This window comes from Excalfactoria chinensis, chromosome 1, assembly GCF_039878825.1.
Source record: "Excalfactoria chinensis isolate bCotChi1 chromosome 1, bCotChi1.hap2, whole genome shotgun sequence".
Lineage (NCBI taxonomy): Eukaryota > Metazoa > Chordata > Aves > Galliformes > Phasianidae > Excalfactoria > Excalfactoria chinensis.
In genome coordinates, this window is record NC_092825.1 from 36860374 (window position 1) to 36881199 (window position 20826).

Here is a 20826-nt window from a genome sequence, read left to right on the forward strand (position 1 = left end):
ACTGCTCAGGAATGCCGACTTTCCTTTCCTTTTATTTTATTTTATTTTTTCTTTTATTGAAGCCTGAACATTTTATTGAATTTTATGGATGTAGGAGCTGCATGTTGAAGAACTGCAAAAAGAAATTGTTTCCTATTTTCTGTTTCCATTCTGCTAACAGTCTAGACAGCATCTTCCTGATTTTTCTAGTACCATAGCCAGGCTTTCTGCTGAGTTTTTATCTACTTTGAAGATGCTTGCCAAGGTGTTTTCTTTCTACTCCTTCTTATAACATACTGAAAACAGGCCCAAAAGAAGACAGTGAAAAAATATTTATGTGACTTCCTAGCTGTCAAAGTTATTGTATGGGCTAAAATATGCATTTAAATAAAATTTCATCTCTTATTTTGTTGGTGTAGGTATGGGCACTCCAAACCAAGAACTGTGCCATAATATTTGGAGAAAAAAAATCCTAGTATTTGCTTTTTTTTCATTTTTGTTCACATTTAAAATATTTGTGCATGTTGTGAATAATATTCTTCCTTTTTCTTCTTCAGTTTGCCATAATTTTTATTTTCCAATGAACTTCCATCATCTTCCATTTGCTTATAGTTTCTTTACACTTTTTCTTGATCTAGGTCTCTTGTTCTAAAACACTGACTTTACTTTCTTCCAATTGCATCTGTCCAATACGTGTGTGTGCAGGTCGTCTCTAGGCTGGGCACCAAAGAAAAGGCAAAATGGTCACGTGGTCTACAAGCATAGATCCCGGTAAAACTGAGTGTGGGGCATGGAGTTGTGTACCCAGCTGCTGACCTGAGAAGTGCTGCATCTTCTCTTCCAAAATGCATTTGCATGCATTTGGCCTTAAATTTGACCTCTGATCCCTGTTTGTAGTCTTAGTAGTAATAATTACAATAATAATAATAATACTTATCATTATAAAATACGTTTTATATTTAAAGTGTTCTGCAAATATTAACTGTTTACAGTGTCAGTAATAAAAAATGAATAACGTGGCAAACTGGCTGAAAAGATTGCATAGTATAACAATGAGTCCAAAATTCAGTGTTCTACTTTGTACTGGTTCTGTTATGTAATGGATCTGGGTCTGATAAACACACAGATACCAAGTAATCTGAAACAATATTTGAAGAGTTGCTGAATGCCTCAGCTGGCCATGTTTTTGTCTTTTCTCATAATACAATGTTGTTTGGCCTTGAAATTAATACAAAAAGTTATCACATGGTGACTACTTGTAATTCTGTATTCAAGGGGGAGAAAATAAGCTTTATAAGAAAAAACACCTTTTAATTTAGACACTGCACGCTTCCAATATAGGCAAATGGATAAATTAAAACCAATATGGATTAAAATCTTCTGAATAACAGGCCAATGTCTGTTCAAAAGAGAAGAAAACTGTCTGTACCTTAAAGATAATCAGTGTCAGTAACACAGTTTGATCGGCATAATTCAGTTCTTACTACTTAAAAAATCATAACCTTTATACTGAAGAAAAGATGCAGAAAAGTCAAGTTAAAACTTGGTGCACAGGTGATGCACAGCCAAAAGGAGATTTCTGAAGTTAACAACTATATTTTTTCACTATAGTGATGTAACTAAAATAGAAAGGTATAAAGCAAGCTGATCATTTCATCTGGAGGAGGTTTTTTCCTTTTTTAATTTGCAGTTTAAGCCTTTTCATGTTTCTTTGATAAGATTTTCTCTTCATTCATAGGGTTTCACCAGCAGCAAGCATTTTCTGTACTTTGATGTTTAGTAGTGATGCTGCTTTGGGGAGAGAATCTTCCTTTAATCTCCTTCCTGTCACCTGCTTCTTCTTAGGATCTGTGAGTGCACAGAGGCAGAGGCTGAAATTATTCTTCAGTTAAAGAGTGAACTGAGAGAGAAAGAGCTGAAATTAACGGATATTCGTCTTGAAGCCCTGAGCTCTGCACATCACCTGGATCAGATTCGGGAGGCCATGAACCGCATGCAGGTCAGTGCAGTAGCTGAAGTGATGACAGGGGTGCACACCAAAAGTATGCTTGGTGCATTTCCTTTGCTTTGTTTCAGGTAAGTGTTGATATGCAGCAAACTACCAGGTTGACAGTGCTTCCAAAGGATAAGAAGTGTTCATCTTACAATGATAGTAGCCCTAGCATTTGTATCATCAGTTAAAATGACGAAGAGTGGTGGAAAAAGAGAAAATCCATTATCTAAACCCTATAAGTGGTAAAAGAAAGGTGCATGACAGACAAGCAGATCAAGAAGTGATTTCTATAGATCTTTAAATGCTTCAGCCATGGGGCAATATGCACATATTCTCTCTCCATGTCTAATTTCTCACCTAGTCGTGGCTTGCAGAAGCAAACTATGTAAAACTGAACTAGATTATTGTACCCAGCATCACTCAGTTTTCACTATATTACTACTTGTGATACTGCTCCAAATATTTCCTGAACACATATTAGTATTTCAGAAGACATTTCCTTTCATGTGGCTGAAAGAATGTGGAAACAATGAATGCATTCTTCAATGTGGCATGGAGCTTTGTGGGACTTGGCTCTGTCTCCCATATAAAATTGTCTAGAGTCATGCTGAGCACCCAGAAATATCCTCATCATTCACCCTGATAGGGCACAGTCTGGTTATGAAGTTATGAAGAAGGGTTATGAAGGCCTAAACAAGTTGAACTTCTGTGAGAGTGGGATTCAACATAGTTTTATGCCTCCAAAGCTTTAATTTCACCAAAACTGGGCAGAGGTAACTACTTCAGATGCTGCCCTTTGTCCTCACCAATTCTTCTCAAGTTTTCCCCGTCAGGCAGACAGACACCTTGGAGAGGACAGACTCTTGACATCTTGGAGAATGGTTGGGGATTAGGGAAGGGGATGAGTAGGACTGGTGAGGAAGATATAAGAATGCTATGTGAATTCTAAGCACCGCAAAAATCTGAAGCTTTCTGGAATAGAATAAAGTTACTTGTTTTACCACAGCTCCTGATATGAACCCAAGGCTAAATGGTGCATTCATCTGTTTTCTTCTGTCAGTAGTTTTCTGTTTTGACTCTTCCATTTCAATTTTTCCTTACCTTTGCCAATAAGATCTTTTTATTTTGTAGCAGTTGGATATTGTGCTGATATTCTTTATGATTTACTTGTATAATGTGGCTGAACAGCCTTCATAAAATAAAAGGACTTTTAACAGAATGTTAATCTGGAATTAAATCTGATGTGCAAAACTGTCTGTGAGAATAAGTCATTGTTTGTGCTGTGCTTTGTGATGTGACTGAAATCTACCTCTAGCTGATACCAAGCTGTTGTCAGGCTGTTTTCATTTTATTATTGCACATTTAGTAATCACCTTGCATCACAGAGGACGTAGTTAAAAGAAAATGTCCTAGTTGTGCTGATTCATCTGTCACTGTGTATTTTCATCAGAGAGGGTTTGCTGGACGTTGCATGACCAATCCCATGTTTGAATGATCAAAAACTCTTATCTGATACCAAGGAAGATTATGAAACTGTTAAAATATCAATTTCTAATTGTTTGTTTTTAATTTTGTTTCTCCTCTGTGAAGAAGAAAATTTTACCTTCAATGCCAGTAATAATTTTCATTACTTTAGAAGCACTGATATATCTAAGATTTTTATAATAACTTGCTTAAGATACTTGACAATTAAAAAATAGCTTTAAAACTGAGAGAAGCTGAGGAAATTTTCACTGGACTTGAAGATCAACTAAGAAACACAGAATCTTGGAGAATGCGTATCTTGAGGCAAAAGCTAGAACAGTGTTCTTCCAGCCATTTCATGTGTAAGGGCAATCTACCTTTCAGTCATTGAGTTTATAATTCTGATACAGTGCTACACGCTGCAATGAAACTGCTGAGCCGCTTATCTCCTCCAGGTGAACAGCAGGCACCAGAAAGGGCGCTGTCAGTGGTTTTCTAAAAGAATAACCTCCTGTGCTTTCATGTTGATTTCTTTTGAATGCAGAATGAAATTGAGATACTGAAAGCTGAAAATGATCGTCTAAAGGCAGAGACTGGAAATACTGGAAAACCTGCTCGGCCATCATCAGAGTCATCAAGTAGCACATCCTCTTCTTCATCACGGCAGTCGCTAGGACTTTCTCTGAACAATTTAAACATCACTGAATCTGTTACATCAGGTAATCACATTTTGAGCACAAGCATGACTCATCAATTTATAATAATTTGTTAGTTTTCAACTTCTTAAGAAGCATGCATGAAAATTAAAATGCCTCATATCACTCATATGAACATCAGATAGACGTTCAGTAATGGAGATGAGGAATAAAGTTGACGGACATTTCTAAAACAGTATGGACAGATTCTCATGTCCATATGGGACAAATATGAGCATACTACATGCAGCTTTCCTTGTTTATTTACAGAGCTTTCCTTGTTTATTTACAGATCTCTTCAGCCATCTTCCTTAATATCACATTTGTATCTTGAGCAAGGTGGTCTCAGTTAGCTTTATCCTTTACGCTTCCTTTATGTGATATAGCTAGCTAGTCCATGTTGGACCAAAACATCATTCATCACAGGAGATAAATCCTGCCTGGCCTTATTAAGTACTCATTGTCTTCCATGAATGAGAGAAAGCAAGCAGAACTGTGGTGTACATCCTGAACATTAACATTTCATTATTTTCCATGCCACAGAGTTTATGACAATAAGCCTTCTACAATTGTTTTGATAATGTAGCCAAGAAACAGAAGTGTTGTCTCTAACATTAGAATCAGAAGCACAGCAGAAGCAAAGCAGCATTCATTAGCATAGACTCCACAGAAAGAATAATGCAGACTCTGGAAGCAATAAAAATGTGGCAAATAACTGTAGAAAGACACTAGGCAAGACTACAGCTGGGAATGGGCCAAACTGCCTGACTGTAATTTGGGTTGGCAGCCAGACATATTATCTTGCCAGTCATTAATTATGTGGATATTTAAATATTTCTTCTGGTTAGCATCAATTTGATATGAAAATCAATATACTTTTATCTACATTCCAGCCAATTTTTTTTTCCAGTCCTAGCTTTTAGTATGTATAAAATCAAATTGGACCATGATATACAGTGAAATGTTGTGAAAAACAGGAGAAGTTTGTCTGTTTTCCCTGCTCACACATTTGCACACATATAAAAATAAATAAATAAATAAATATTTTTCTTTTTATCTGAAAGGATAATTTTAGGAACTTAGGAACTCTTTTATAATAGCAGCTATTAGCACTTTGGCTCTTGCCTCTCTCTTCGTCTAGACATAGGAAAAAAACATAATACAAGCTTTATATATTTTTCTCTTATTGGTTTAAGATGCTTTTGTAGCATGCAAAGTAATTACTTTCAGTTGTAAGAAATAGAAGTAATGAGTGCCTAATAAGGAGTGGGGGATTTCATTTGATTATGAATCCAGCCTTTTTGATCATCAAGGGTGTCATTTTACTGCTGTGCCAGAGAACTCTGAAATGTGACATCTTCCAAGTTTTGTGGGGTTTCTGAGGCACTATTGAACTAAAGTCCCTGAGATATGAAGGGATGAATCCTGTTGGAAACTAAGCTAAGATGGTTAATGAGGGCTTTTGCTCCTCACATTACAAATGCCATGGCATTTTCCAGGAAACCAATGTCAGCTGGAAATCTTCAAAGCCTTTTCCCAAGAATACGGCCGTATCTTCCACATAGGTGAGAGGGAGGAACAGAAAACAAGGAGCAGTACAGGACTTTCTCTGCACTATCTCATGAAAAGCATCCTGAAGTCCTACCTAAAAGTTTCTGGGGCCACCATAGCATAGCTAGATATGCTAGCAGGAGGTAGCAATTGGCACACCCCTAGAGTTAGGCCCATTGGGTGCATCTTCTCAGCTTACTGTGTCTGTGAGTGAGACCTCTCAGAAGCAAATGTAATTTTATTTTTCTAGCAAAAAAAATGGTGCCTTGTTCTTAAAGGCTTACTGAAAACTGTGTTTGAAAGGCTACTTACGGGTCATTTAGAAACTGAAAAATTTCAGAAGATCAGAGATATTCTAAATTGCCCTCAGATGAACTGTGACATTATGAAAGCTCTTAAGGTTTATCATATATGCCAAAACGCCGAACAAGTGAAGTGAAACATTCAGTGTTAGCGGACAGAAGAACTGGCTGCCTAGAACAAAATATGCAGAGATTTGATTTTGTCAAGCTAACAGCAAAATGCACTTCATCTGTTCCATTAAAAATAAATAGGTAAACAAACCAGTGGAATCTGCTTTCTAGACCTCAGTTTTCAAGGTCTTGGAGTAAATTGTCAAATCTTTTACATGAGGACCTCTTATTTATAATACTCTCACTGAGGTCATATTGGTAAGTTTCACTTCCTTTAGCATCAAGCGAGTACTTCTGTGATTGAATCTCACTGGCACCTTCTTTAATTTGAGGAAAATTGGGCTTTGTGCAAGTTGCATTTGTTCAATCATAATAATGGGAATAAGCAGGATTTATGGTGCCGGATTACTGAAGAAAATGCAAATTCACAATCTCTCTGAATTTGATAGTTTAAATTTCTAACATTAAAGTCTTCAACAGAACTTCTAGAGGAGGACAGCCATTTTATTTGTTGCAATAAAGCTTCAGGCTTAGCCTTCACTGAAAAACAAATCCTTACAGATTCTCATTTAAGGATTTTAAGGATCTAGAAACAGAGGCACAATGCAGATCAGAATTGCTTCTTACCTCCAAGAAAAGTAAAACCTTTTTTTTAGAGGAATGGCTAAATACAGTCACATGTTCTGGAGGAATGAAAAATTATTTTCTAATGGATTCTCTTTTTAAGCCTGTATTGCGGGGGAAAGGGTTTTTATGCATGCCATGTGTACAGAAGGTAAGAAAATAATCTAGAAAGATAAATTAAAATGCTGTTTTACTGGAGCAGCAAACATATCATTGCAATGATTTGTTGTTTTTCTCCTGACAGCATTCTAAAGGGCATAGTGAGTGCCCAAAGACATAAACTCAATTTAGATTTTAAACAACATTTCTTTGTAGATGAATGGTTTTGAACAACTTCCAAGAAGGAAAGAAAAGGCAAAATTATAATGCAAAACTGTCTTTCTTTCTGGTTTCCCAATTCATTTCTACATGATTAATGCTCCTAATATTGCTTCAAAAATTGACAAATTGTAATCATCTTTTTCATCTCCAACAGAAAAGGAAAAATGGGAATAAATAGAGATTAAAATGATTGCAAGTTGTTGTGATGGCAACCTTTGTTTTTAATCAAAAAAACCTTTGAGCAAGTGTTGAACTGATGAGGTGAACATAACTGATGTGATTTGTCAGATCTCTCTCCTTCTTTTATTGCAGATATTTTGTTGGACGATGTCACAGATGGAGCACTCCACAAAGAGGGCCATAGCGTGAAAATTTTTGTCACTATAAATAAGGGTTACAGTCGATCCAAGGTAAGTTTGTTACCCAACAGTCACAAAATTATTACTCTGACATATCCTCCATTGCAGTTATTAAGCTCTGTTCAGTATTCTCAGCCAGAAACTGAATAAATGTCCAAAAGGCAGCAGCCTTTTTCCCTGTTGTCTGTGTTCAGTTTGGCGCTCTCCATAGACTAAAGTCATATGTCCTCCTCCTGCCTTTGTTGTGGCTCAGACATTACCAATTCTCAGTTTAATTAGTAGTGAGACATTCTGGAACTTGCTGTCTCCATTTAAAACTAGTTATAAATTAAATATATGCTGTGTACCCCTTAGACTGAAACTAAGAATATGCTGCTGGGTAATCAATTTGGAATAGCGTTGTTTTTTCATGGTCTGTATTGCAGAAAAATTATAAATACAGTGCAACTTTCATTTACATTCAGCTCTTCATAATCACTGATGAAAGCTTAGAGAAGAGTAAGATACTGTATTTCCTCCTGTATAAATATGTACCGAAGTAATATCACCTATACCTATTTCTGGCATGGAGGCTATTAACAAACTTGTAAAATCGCATTCCAAATAATACTACTTTTCTTTACTGGGAAAATTATGAGTCTTTATAACCAAGTTATTGCCACCAGTTGTAGTCCGGTTTACAAAGTATCTGTCTTTTCAGGATCAAAAATCACATACATATCTGATAGGATCAATTGGAGTTAGCGGCAAAACAAAATGGGATGTTTTAGATGGTGTAATCAGACGTCTCTTTAAGGTAAGACACTTAAAACATAACTCAAATATTAATTCAATGTCCCTTCTCAATTAAGAAAAAGCCTATGTGTTTTGGTTTGTCTTATCAAGTCTTTTTTTTTTTTTAACATATAGCTAACACCACCATTAACCTTTACTGTTAATGTTGCTGTACTTTTTTAATGATAATAGGTGGTTTCTATTGAATTTGACTGTGAGAATCTTCTTTCCAAATGAATTCATCTATAGTTTGGTATACTGCTTTCATTCAATAACCGTATCCACTTTTCTATCTTATATTTTTATATAATTTCAGGAATATATTTTCCGAGTGGATCCAGCTGCTAGCCTGGGCTTAAGCACTGACTGCATTGCTAGCTATTGTATAGGGGATGTAATTAGAGCCCATAGCCTAGAAGTGCCTGAACTGCTGCCTTGTGGATATCTGGTTGGAGATAATAACATCATCACTGTGAACCTGAAAGGTAAACCCAAAGAATATTTTTGCAGACATTGTACAGCTCTTCAACACTTTCCTCCATACCTTCTTTTTCTTTCCTAAAGCCTGACCTTTCTGTATTTTGTGTCCAGTTCAAGGATACGTTTATCACATAAACTCTCAGTATGATGTTGTACAATACATAGCATAGGAACATTTTGAGGTAAACCTATGAATTTCTTTCTCCTCTGTTTGACTGCCAAATTACAGCAACAGAGTGTAAATTTCTGAATTGTGGACAAAGAAGAGCAAGCAAACAAATGGGAAAAAACCCAGAGACTGTGATGAAAAATATTTATGTATTACCGAATTCTTCAGTATTTGAACATCTTGAAAGCTGTAGGGATTTGCAGTTGGAGGGGAGGGTGGCCATCAGAACTGTCCATCTACGGATGTACAACTGGTAACCCCTGTAGCTGTCAAATTGACCTTTTTGTGTCTTACCACAGTTGCCTGTAGTGTCTGAAACACACATCTTTGCTTCACTGAGCCTTCTCTTCACATTTACTTTGATGCACTTTCTCCCATCCATTTAGTCACACTGCCACTGTTTTATGTTTTGGCCCTGCATAAGGATATTAGCATTTCTTCATTAACGTACCCGTTGGCAGGTGTTTGGTTTAGGAAGTATCTCACCTTGCTTGAAGCATGGCACTGATGTCATCAGATGCTGGTCCAAAGCTGTACTTAACTCAGCATGGATGAAGACAAGCTGTTTTTCTTTTCTTTCTTTCCCAGGAGTGGAAGAAAACAGTTTGGACAGTTTTGTGTTTGACACATTAATTCCTAAGCCAATTACCCAGCGGTACTTTAATTTACTGATGGAGCATCGCAGAATTATTCTTTCGGGACCCAGTGGCACAGGAAAAACCTATTTAGCTAATAGGCTGGCTGAATATATTATAACTAAATCTGGCAGGAAAAAAACTGAAGATGCAATTGCAACTTTTAACGTAGATCACAAGTCAAGCAAGGTAAGTTACAAATGAAATAATAACTTATTGCCTAGTTTGTAGGGAGAATAAGGAGTATACCCTATTAGCTGGCAGACTGATTGTTGCTCAGTTAGCATCTTTTTCTACAAGGATTCACTCTCCAATCCCAGTTAAGACTAGAGACCAGATCTTTCTATTCTAAACAAACCTTTGAAGCACTGCAAAGGAAGTCAGAATTTTTCCTCATTTGAGGAAATCTATCTTAAGGCTATATGCACAGTCACATGTCAGTTCTTGAAGTATCTGTAATTCCTTCATCAGAAACGTTATAGAACAGCTGGTCTAGCTTTCTTTTGTATAGTGGCAGTAGCATCTTGTTGTTAGTGAAGATTTGAGAATGGGGATTTTGAACCACTGTCTTGGGCGCAGCAATCAGCTATAAATATGAATGCTGCCGTGGTTTCTTGTGTACATTGGTCAGGAAGCTGACCGTAGTAAAATTGCCTGAATGTGACATAATGTCACATTCTGGCAATTTTGTGAATGTGACATCGTGTCACATTCAGAGTGCTTTACATGGCTCAAATTATCAAGCCTCTAATGTGACTACTGTGGCAGCCCCAGATCATACTAATCACTTGCTATCCTAGATTGGGTATACTCCTAACTTGGTACCCCGGGAAAAGAAAAAGAAATGTTTTGTCCAGAGCTTTCTGACTTGCACAGAACATAATGAATGTTAACATAATATAAGAAGGAAGAACATACAGATCTCAAAGGGGTGAGAGAACCAATGTATAAGCATTGCTTTCCATTGTCTTTATACAGAAGATTTGTGGTGCCTTTTACTTTGGCGGGGAATGTGCTCATGTTTTTATTGCTCTACTGCATATACATTTATAATGGAAATTGTCCCACAAATGAGCAAGCTTTTGGATTGCTGGTAAATTGTTCGGTGTATTTGGTGGGTTTCTTCACCCTTCCCCCCTTCTGCCTTTGTTTCTATTAAGATTTGCATAGAGCTTTTGAGTTTGTAGTAAAAAAGAAAAAAACATCATTGTCAAATGCCATGTGTGCTCAAACAACACAGATGGTGCTTTTTCTTGAAAGAAACCCGTGATGTTTCCTAGAGACACCTGAGCATATGAAGTTAAACAAAAATCTTTCCTGAAATAAAAAAAAAAAAAAAAAAAAGAGAGAGAAAAAAAATTAAAAAAAAAAAAAAGGATTACATGTTCTTATTAAAGAAAAGATTCCGCTTTCCTCATTCCAGGCAGTGAAATGACAGTAGGAACTTTGCCCATAATACTGAACATTCCTAACACTGACACAATTAGTTACGTCTAGGGAAGCAGCTATAAAACTGTATACTTCAAGGGCAGAAAAGCATCAAGGAAAATATGAAATATTTTGATTATAGAAGGCTTGCTTTTACTTCAGCACTGAATGACTGCCAGACAGGAGAAAAAAAAAAGATTCACACTTTGAGATGTGATATAGTAACCCCAAACAGTCAGATTTTCAATGAGAATCGTAAAGGAGATTTCAGTGGAAGCAGTTCAGTATGCTTAGTTTGTGTGACAATTTGGTTGGATTTTGTTTCATTGTTTTTTGGATTTTGGTTTGTTTCATTGCTTAATATATATATATATATATGTGGTATTCATAAAAATTGATAGGATATTTTATTGCAACCTGATTTCTACTGGACATATTTTGCTAGCAGGTTTCTAAGAACAGTGTCCACCAAATAGGAATGTGTCTGTTTCAGTCATTTGCCTTAAGTTTAGAGCCTTTGTTCTTCCTAGCACGTGGCTTCAGTGTTGTCCCGTCTGAGAAGCATGTGCTCATCCAGCTGAGCGGTCCACAGTGGTGAAACTCTGTAGCAGCCTCTTTTTCTGAAATTCATTTCCCCTGAAATTACATCTGTGGTCTAACTGGGCCAATCTTTTTGTGGTTTTTGTTAATTCTGATGAAGGATCTGCGACAATACCTAGCTAACCTAGCTGAGCAATGCAGTGCTGACAACAACGGTGCTGACCTCCCTGTGGTCATAATTCTGGATAACCTCCACCACATCAGTTCACTGAGTGACATCTTCAATGGTTTCCTCAATTGTAAATATAATAAATGGTAAGTAGAAGCTCTTTTCTGCCCTTTCTCACACCGCATTTACTCACATTACAGTAAAAGCTGTTTGTTACTTTGCAAGATAACATGTTCCAATAAATACTTAGACTCCCTTAGGCTGTCAGCAAAGTCTCTGTACAGCACCTTCAATTTAAGCGCTCAAATAATTTTGACCCTCTTCAGCCAAGTACTTATGTGCCAACTTTACTTTATGATCCTTTGCATTGCATTGAGACTGAGTTTAAGAATACACTTAAATGCTTGACTGAACCAGGGTCTTATCTCTTTTGCCCTGACACGTCACATAAGATCATTAGTACCATGAAGATGGCTTATGGGAAGGAATAAGAAATGTGCTTTATAATTGGGAGATTTGGGACGTATGGGAACATGTGAACCATGCCATGCAGAAGCAACTGTGGATAGTTTTTATCTGTGAGTTATAATAGGGAGGAAGTGTGAAGTTAGCTGAATGCTCTTTATTGCCAAGCAAGAAGAATTTTTTCTGGGATTTCTATTGGTTGGTTGCATTGACTATTTCTACTGTAAAAGCACCATCATAGGGATATCCCCTCATAAAGTTGCTGAATACTGTGTCTTACTCATGAGATTCATTGTCTTCTAAAATTCAAATTCTAAGCTTCCCACAAAATAATGAGGCATATGAACAGAGTTGCCTTATTTATTCTTTATTATAGATGAGTGAAACTAGTAAACTACAAATGTGCAGAGGGAAATCACACAAGAACAAGCATTACAAAAGGGGATACCGCACAAATGTCTTAAATCTAAGATTAGAACACATCCACACTCTTCAAAATTAGCCTAGCACAAATAAGATTAAGAACATTCTCTGAATATCTGAAAAGATTATCCCTCAACAAAACATGCTACTTCTCTTTCCAGTCCCTATATTATTGGAACTATGAACCAGGGAGTTTCCTCTTCACCAAATCTGGAGCTGCATCACAATTTCAGGTACCTTCACTTTGTTTTTACCATGTAGGTGTTTGCACAGAACTTTCAAGCTCTCGCTCCTCTGACTAGCTCTTCAAAAAACACTGATCTTGTGTCTCATCAGAGCAAAGTGTTTGAGCTTCTGTGACTCCCCTGTACAGAGAGGTCTCAGTACGTTGTTAGGGAAAGAAATTAGATGCATTCCAGCATCTCTAGCACTATGCTGAACATGATGACATTCTTGCATTCCATTGTCTTCAGCAATATCTTGAATTCCTGCTGAGACCTGTAACAGTGAGCAATAATTCAGTTTATGAGAGCAGTTTTATACTTGCTGGCTCACAAGGTTTAGAAACATATGACATCACTGTCATCTATCTGTTCAAGTGGAAGTTACCTGCTTGCAATTCATTGCTACTTGACTTTTAACCTTTCTACCCAGGTGGGTGCTGTGTGCTAATCACACAGAGCCTGTTAAAGGTTTCTTAGGAAGATACCTGAGGAGAAAACTGATTGAGACTGAAATAGAAAAGAACATACGCAATAATGAGCTCATCAAGATCATTGACTGGATCCCAAAAACGTGGCATCATCTCAACAGCTTTCTAGAAACACACAGCTCTTCAGATGTAACCATTGGTGAGTCTTAGCAAACTGGTTTGCAATAAAGACACAGGTTGACTGTTTTACAGGTTTGTGAAAGTTGAATTCTCTTTTTAAAACTTGTCATCTGTCAGTAGTAAATACAATGTAAGTGTGGGGAATTTGCCTACTTAGTGTTATTAGCAAGACTGAAAAGAAAATGAAAATACAGTATATATTTCCGGGTGTTTGTGCTTTGGTTGCTAAAGACTTTAAAGTAAATCTGAAGAAATTAACTCCACAAAATATTACCTCAACATCAACTTTGCTAAGCTTTATTCTTTTTCTGGCCATCACACTGCAGCATAATCAAAGCAATAAAAAAAACTTAGACTGTCAGTTATGCACACTAGCAAACTAGTGGGACCTGAGGTCTTTTAGTGGAAAAGCTTTGTTAGCAAGTCATCCTTCTACACTGGTTTGGCAGTAAAACTGGTAAGTGTTCGTCCAACCTTAGAAATGGATAAAGTGACACTAGTTCATTTTTAATAACAGGTTACTGGTAGATCCTATACTGTAGTCCTGTATTTTTTAATTCTATAAAGATTATTTTCAGTGGGCTAACAAGATCTACTTTTTCAATATACAACTTGACTTCTCAGGTCCCCGCCTTTTCCTCCCTTGTCCCATGGATGTTGATGGCTCCAGAGTGTGGTTCACAGACCTGTGGAACTATTCCTTGGTGCCATATCTTCTGGAAGCAGTGAGAGAAGGACTTCAGGTATGTCAGTTGCTTCCTAGCAATTGCTAAAGGGCTTCCTCTAAGTTACTTTTAACTAATGCATTCAATTGTGAATACTGATGAATTTTAAAGAAAAAAATTCTGATGAGATAATAGATATTAGTGTTTGGCTCCTTTAGACTTGCTCATAACCTGAGCATGTCTCAGTCTACCTCCAGATGTGAGAGTTTGTAGATCCTATACTGGTATCAGAAAAGAGCTTTAGTCTGCCTGATCTTCTCCAACATATGTAGAGAGGTACACATGCAGGCACGTGGAGGAAAGCTTGTGAACAAGGATATTTTCACCATTCAGAAGACTGAGATAATTTACTCTTTGGCCATGTTGAGCATGAAGATCTGTCCCTTTTCATTCTTTTATCTTGCACTGCCACTTCTATTTCCCTAAATTGTGTTCTTTCCTTATCTCTTTCTCATTTTGAGCTTTCTACTGACTGTAATTATCATTGTGGATAACTGCACTATCAGTTCAGAGTACTTCATTGTTCCCTCCATCCTGTCTTCTCTGCATGTAGGCTTTAACACCAGTTCCAGTCTCTTACCATTCTCTATCTATTGATATTGAGCCAGTAATGTTTAATAGTAATTTTAGTAGGACTACAAATAGTTTCTCAGTGTCAAGGACTGTAAGCTGACCCATAGAGGTTAAGATTTGGGACCACAGCACTGGTTTGGAGCAAACTTAAATCTTGAAATTAATCCCATTTTTTTTTTTATTTTTGTTTTTTTCTGTTTGTATGTCTCCCCTTTCCTTTCCTTTTACGCACTGCAACTCCGTGCCCTCTGACAAGGCTCATTGTGAAAAGGCTTTTTGTTTCTTTTTTGCCACACATGACAGTGAAAGGAATTACTTCATGATGCAGAGGGAGTTGTTACGGAACAGTCAGAGATCCATGTAAGCAGCTGCAGGTTCTTTATCGCCTTGTACTGACATAGTAGAATGCTGACAAGATGGAGATTTCACATCTTGCCTGTTGAATATCTCACACAGTCCTAAAACTGCTTATCTCTCTGGAAATTACAGCATGTTTATGCTGTGCAAAAAATTGCCAGACCTCCAATAGAACAGCCACAGTGAGATTAACAGCGCTTGTTCAGATGAGCCATAAAAACACAGTGATATTCATCGTGTTCGTATTTTCCCAAGTATACAGGGCACCTCCTTAAATAAAAACTTCAATTTTGGAGCAGAAGATGGCAGCAGACAGAAGAAAATATGTTGTTTCATGAGCCATTCCACTTTTTATATGCTTTGGATGCCTTCCAAAGAACAGCATTACTAACAATAAACAGAAACCTTTTATATGATATAGTTAGATGTCCCTGGAACCAGGGAAGGGTAGAAAATGACTTTCTAGGCTGGTACTTTGTAAGCTTACTTGTCAGACACACAGTTTACAAACCTTGCCCCAGCTTCCAGGAAGGGTTTAGCCACTGTTTATCTCAGATGTGAGGCAGTGCTACCTACAGCCAGGAGATAGAAGTCAGCTTACTACCTTCCCAAGAAACATTTCTTCTTGGCTTATTTAATCAGATCCCTTCTAAGCAGCCATGGCTCTGTAGGGCAGAAGGAGTCTAAGTATCTCTATACACAGTACAAGGAACTTGGCTGCCTAACCTGAAACTCTGGATCCAGCAAGTGCCTGGGAGCAGGTGTTAGAATGATAAGCACAACTCATCTCTCTGGCTTCAGCACTAGAATCCTTCATTCTTTGAATCGTGTTAGGAGCACAGCCCATCTAAATGTCTCTGCCAGTGTTATGCTTTTTCTTGGACTGTGTGAAGCTGTTTGAGCTGAGAGAGATCATGGAAAGCCCTGGTGGTGGGCGCCCAAGCCCCACGTGTCACTGTCACTGAAGGCAACACAGCTAAAGGAAATCTGTAAAGCTGCAGCCAAGGGTCCCTCAGTTCCCATGTTTTTGTGAACAGCATTGTAGAGAGGGTATATTTTAGTGACAGAGTTACCAGACCTCCTAAACATACAGTATTCTCATTTTTCCTTCCTTCTGGCCTTACAGATTCATAAGCCTTTCTGTGCTTCAGAGTAGGAAAAACTTATCCTTTGTGAATTTCTTCTCTTAACCTTGTGGAAGTTCTCAAGGTTTGTACAGATGTCTGCTTCTGCACCCCATTTGGTAGGAGAAGAAAACAACCAATGCTGGCACTTTCTAATTCACTTCAAACAAACTCCAGTTATCTTGAATGTTTTAGATAGACCAAAGAGAATTTCACCTTACATCTTAGGCAAGTTACCTGAAGGTCTCATTTCTTGTACCAAAGGCTTGTAGCTCCTCCCATTGCTTACAAGTATCACTAGTTACAAAGTGCTTTTCAACTTTCATCTGCTCCAAGTGTTGAAGGAATGCTAATGGAGATAAAGTCTTTTCAGTGTGTTATCATATCTGGGTGCTGAGCACGTTTGAAAGCAAACCTGTTACTAGAATGGTTTAGATGAGTTTGATGACTTTTGTCTGCAATTAAAGTCAGTAATGAAAACTGTTGGATACTTACCTGTGTTATATCCACACTATAGATGTATGGTAAGAGGGCACCTTGGGAAGATCCCTCCAAGTGGGTAGCTGACACATATCCATGGAGCTCTGCATCTCTACAGCATGAGTGGCCATCATTACTCCAGCTGAGACCAGAAGATGTTGGTTATGAAGGTTATGCATCAGCGAAAGAAGGAACAACCTCAAAACACGTTCCACAGACTGATACAGAGGGGGATCCCTTGGTAAGACTTAAACTTAGGGAAAAATGGTTTGGGTATATAATGTGATTTCATGTGTTAAATTATACGTTATACAGTAAATAATAATAATAATAATAATAATAATAATAATAATAATAATAATAATAATAATAATAATAATAATAATGTGTTGTGTGCCTGTTCCAAAGTGTGTTTTTAAAATGAAGCCTGCTGTGGGTTTTAAGAAATAAGAAAAATCTAACAAGAGGGCAAGAGTCATTGAACTGCTCTTCCAATAAAACACTTCTTCTATAGACTGTCAATCAGAATTTGTAATACTATTTCAGAGAATCGTACCTCTGGAATACAGGGTGCTCTTGGAAGCAGGGAATTTCATCAGAGAAAATGCATTAAACTCCTATAATTGCTAAAGCAATGATTCTCTGCCCCCTTGAAATGTATGGGGAAGCATTTGGTACTCAAATCAGACTGCATCCCAAGGAAGTGTAGGAAATCAGCTCATCTGATCCCAACTTCCAGAGCAAAAGATTTGGAGTGATTGTTTGGCTCTGTAATTTGGCCTCTCAGTGAGTGTACTGTCCAGGCTTTCAGCACACATATATCTACTGGTTGGACTGGGTGATCCTGTGGGTCTTTTCCAACCTTGGTGATTCTGTGATTCTAATTCCACTAAGGTGTGGATACTTTTGTACAATACTTTTGTAAGCAGATTTCAGCATCCTATCACTCATGCTCCCTGCACACTGTGATCACTTGTTGCTTATAGCTTCCTCTGTCTGACCAGTTGTCAAAAGATGAAACTTGTGAGTGTACGGCTTGAGGTTGAGCTCATGGGGAGACACAGTGACACAAGGGCAGCATGATTGTATCTCAACACTTTGCTTTTGCAAGCAGGACGTTTCACAGGAAGGCTGTATTACACACTCACTGCATGTATCCAGTATTCTTCCACATAAATACTTCTTAGTCTTCAGCAAAAGCTTTCTTGTAGCGTTAAAGAGTATTAAATGCTCCTTGATTCCAGGAGAAATCTTTGCAAACTGTGTGGGTTGAAATCACAGAACTGTTAAGTTTCCACAGAAAACAGAAAAAGAGCTTAACATGCGTATACAAGGATATGCCTTTGCCTCTGTTTTTTTCTTCATTATCTTTCTTTCAATGGACAAACTTATTTGTTAAAATAAAACGCTGAAACAGTGTCAGCATCACTTGAAGCCCTGAGTATGCTAGTGGAAGTAGATGTTTTATAAATAAAATCCTGGTAGTCATATAGGTAGGCATCAAGCACCTAAGTAATTTTCTGGGGCTTATTGCTGCTTTTTGGTGTTTTATTTTCAGGTGGCCTCAAGTCCTAACAATGCCCTAATGAGTTATTTGGGGTTCCCTTCTTCTGGGAAGGAGGCTTTCTTGCTGCTCCCCTGCTAGGCCATTCCCTAAGCAGTAAATGGGACCCTTTTAGGAAGCAGCTGGCCTCAGACCATCCCCCACTCCCTCCCATTCTCTCTCTTGCAGAGTGGCTATGTTAGTGTGATTTTGTTTGCAGTTGCTTTTCCAGTGTGATACTTCTTTGCCATCCAAAAATGATCTGGAAGCTCAACTGTCTCCAAATATGGGCCCAGATGTCCGGCTGTGATATGGCTTCCTTCCCCTGCTGGTGGTGCAGCTGCAGCCATTCTCACCCTTGAATGAAAGAGAGCTATCAGGCAGCTTCATTATATCCCTCTGGCTCTCTGGACCTTTAAACTCACATTGCTATTTAAAGACCAGAAGGCAGTGGAAAGGGTGCCAGGAGGAGCTGCTGACTCCCTGCCCTTTCAGAAATCCTTTTGTTCGGTCCCCTCAGCTAGATACCGGCACACCTCGTTCAGCAAGGCAGCTTAATTAAATTTTAACACGGCTGCTGCAGCATTAAATGAGACAAGATTATGTAAACATTTCTTTCTTCTTTCAGATGAATATGCTAATGAGGCTTCAAGAGGCAGCCAACTTTTCGAGCGCACAAAGCTGTGACAGCGATAGCACCAGCCACCATGATGACATTTTGGATTCGTCCCTTGAATCGACTCTCTGAAATGGACAGCCTGTTGGTGGAGGATTATGGTAAAATCTGCTTCCACGAGACCACTGCCAGTATTAAAGCAGCATGCCGAGGTCCCTGAAAGAGAACGGTGTGTTGTATATAGGCAGGAGACCTAACTGCAAAGTCAGGAAGAAAAATTGAAGTGGAAAGCTTGAATTAGTTTAATTTCAAGGCATTTTGATACCTATGGAGCCAAGCGAGGCTCCGTTTGTCAACTGGAAGGGGCCCTGGATCAAGGGCATCTAAGCAGATTGCACACGTTAGCCAAACTGGAATTTTTTCTTTCCTTTTTATCTCTCTCTTTTTCTCTGTCTCTGCCTCTCTCTCTCTCTCTGTCTCCGTTTATCTGTACAAGTTTACAGTGCAACTTCTTTTGTTGGTTTTGTGGTTTTTTTTTTCCCTTTCCTTTACCGTGAGGCACTGCATGAACAATGCAGCCTTCTAATTCTCTTCTAACCTCTGTTGTGCCACGTGGTGCTGGTCACAGGACTGCAGTGGTGTTGGTGTTGAACGCTACTGCCCATTCCAAAATGAATCAAAGATGACGATCGAAACTCAGAAAGCACAAGCAGTATTGTGCAATCACCAGAAGACATGACTGTGATATGCTGGATAAGTGCCAATTTAATTCTAACTGCCATGGTCACGGTGATGCGCTCCATCAAGTTTTTAGTATACGAGTCACAGATTTTATAAAGTTGTTTTTACCACAAAGGTCTTTTTTAACCACCTGCCCACTCCTTAACGACAGTTTTATACCAATTATTAACCAACACTGATTAAAGGCTTCTTAGGGCTTCATTTGTTTGAGCCTTTTCAGTGAAAGAAGGAACATTTCTTATGGTGCTGTCTCACTGCCTTAAAACAGATTTCTAGAACAGTTTTACAGTTGGTTTAATTCCTAAACCATTGGTAATTTACACTGTTTTTTTCTTCATTTACTAATGAGAAAGCGTCAGTTAACACAGTAGCCTCATATCTGTATATCATGATTTTTTAAAGAAATGGATAGGAGAAAGAACAGTTGCTATATAATATTTTTATCTTGTGAATAGATTGCTCTGCCTACCCTCAGAAATACACAAGGAACCCAAACCCACTTCCACTGCCACCTAAACGCTGAGAAAATCGGCTCAAATCCATTTGGTCCCATGGAATGGAGTTTTTGGAGGACAGATGTTTTGAATTTTTATCCAGCAGAGCTGGATGCACTTGATGCAGCATGAGCACAAATATATGGGTTTGGTTTTGGTTTTTGGTTTGCTTTTTTTATTTTTCTCTTCCTTTTTTTCTGGTTTTAGCATGTTGTTTTGATTGCTATTGTTGTACATGAAAAAAACAAATCAGCATAGAAGAACACTGAAGCAGTGATGTCCACTGTGGAAGAGGAGGAGTTTATACTGTAAAAGTGGGTTGGTTTTGCACAGTCTATTGGGTGGGTAATGTAAATATATGAAGAAAAAAAAAAAAAAAAAAAAAAAAAAGAAGAAAAAAAAAAAAAGAAAAAAAGAAAAAAAATGAGAAGAAAAAAAAAAAAGCCTTGCACAAATTAAATAAAAACAAACAAACAAACAAAAAATTGTATTTTATTCTGTTGGTGTTAAGAGATGTTTCACTTGCTGAGATTCCCAGTACGTTACAAACAAACACAGAATGCAAACCTTAAAAGCTGTTCTTACCTGGTGTGTTTGTCCTGTACTTACAGTTGTTATGACTATGCAGGAGCTATCAATGCTACGGTGAGCATGTTTCAATATCTCTATGAAACCAATACATTTTGGGGGACTAAACATCTGGAAATGCTTTAAGTGCATATGTCATGGCAGGCTACAACCAGATTGCATTAAAACTGCTCAGAATAATCGGAAGTGCTCTTTTACCACAAGAGGCATCCGGTTCAAATAGGTGCACATAAACCAGAAGGTACCTAAGGGCTTTGGCATTGTGTAGATG

The 20826-nt window shown here is 37.9% G+C and overlaps 1 protein-coding gene across 10 annotated transcripts in view; it reads left to right on the forward strand.

Annotated features, from left to right (window-relative positions):
* NAV3 (neuron navigator 3) overlaps positions 1-20328 on the forward strand; it is a 516270-nt gene extending 495942 nt beyond the window's left edge. For all 10 annotated transcript variants that reach the window (XM_072326950.1, XM_072326948.1, XM_072326949.1 and 7 more), the window contains 12 exons: positions 1825-1978; positions 3981-4155; positions 7353-7450; positions 8100-8195; positions 8490-8658; positions 9411-9646; positions 11586-11740; positions 12644-12715; positions 13137-13333; positions 13939-14057; positions 16611-16814; positions 18745-20328. In XM_072326950.1, the coding sequence (XP_072183051.1) occupies positions 1825-1978; positions 3981-4155; positions 7353-7450; positions 8100-8195; positions 8490-8658; positions 9411-9646; positions 11586-11740; positions 12644-12715; positions 13137-13333; positions 13939-14057; positions 16611-16814; positions 18745-18864 (1795 nt within the window). In that variant the 3' untranslated portion in view covers positions 18865-20328. The remainder of the gene's footprint in view (positions 1-1824; positions 1979-3980; positions 4156-7352; positions 7451-8099; positions 8196-8489; positions 8659-9410; positions 9647-11585; positions 11741-12643; positions 12716-13136; positions 13334-13938; positions 14058-16610; positions 16815-18744) is intronic.
* Positions 20329-20826: the final 498 nt, after the last annotated feature.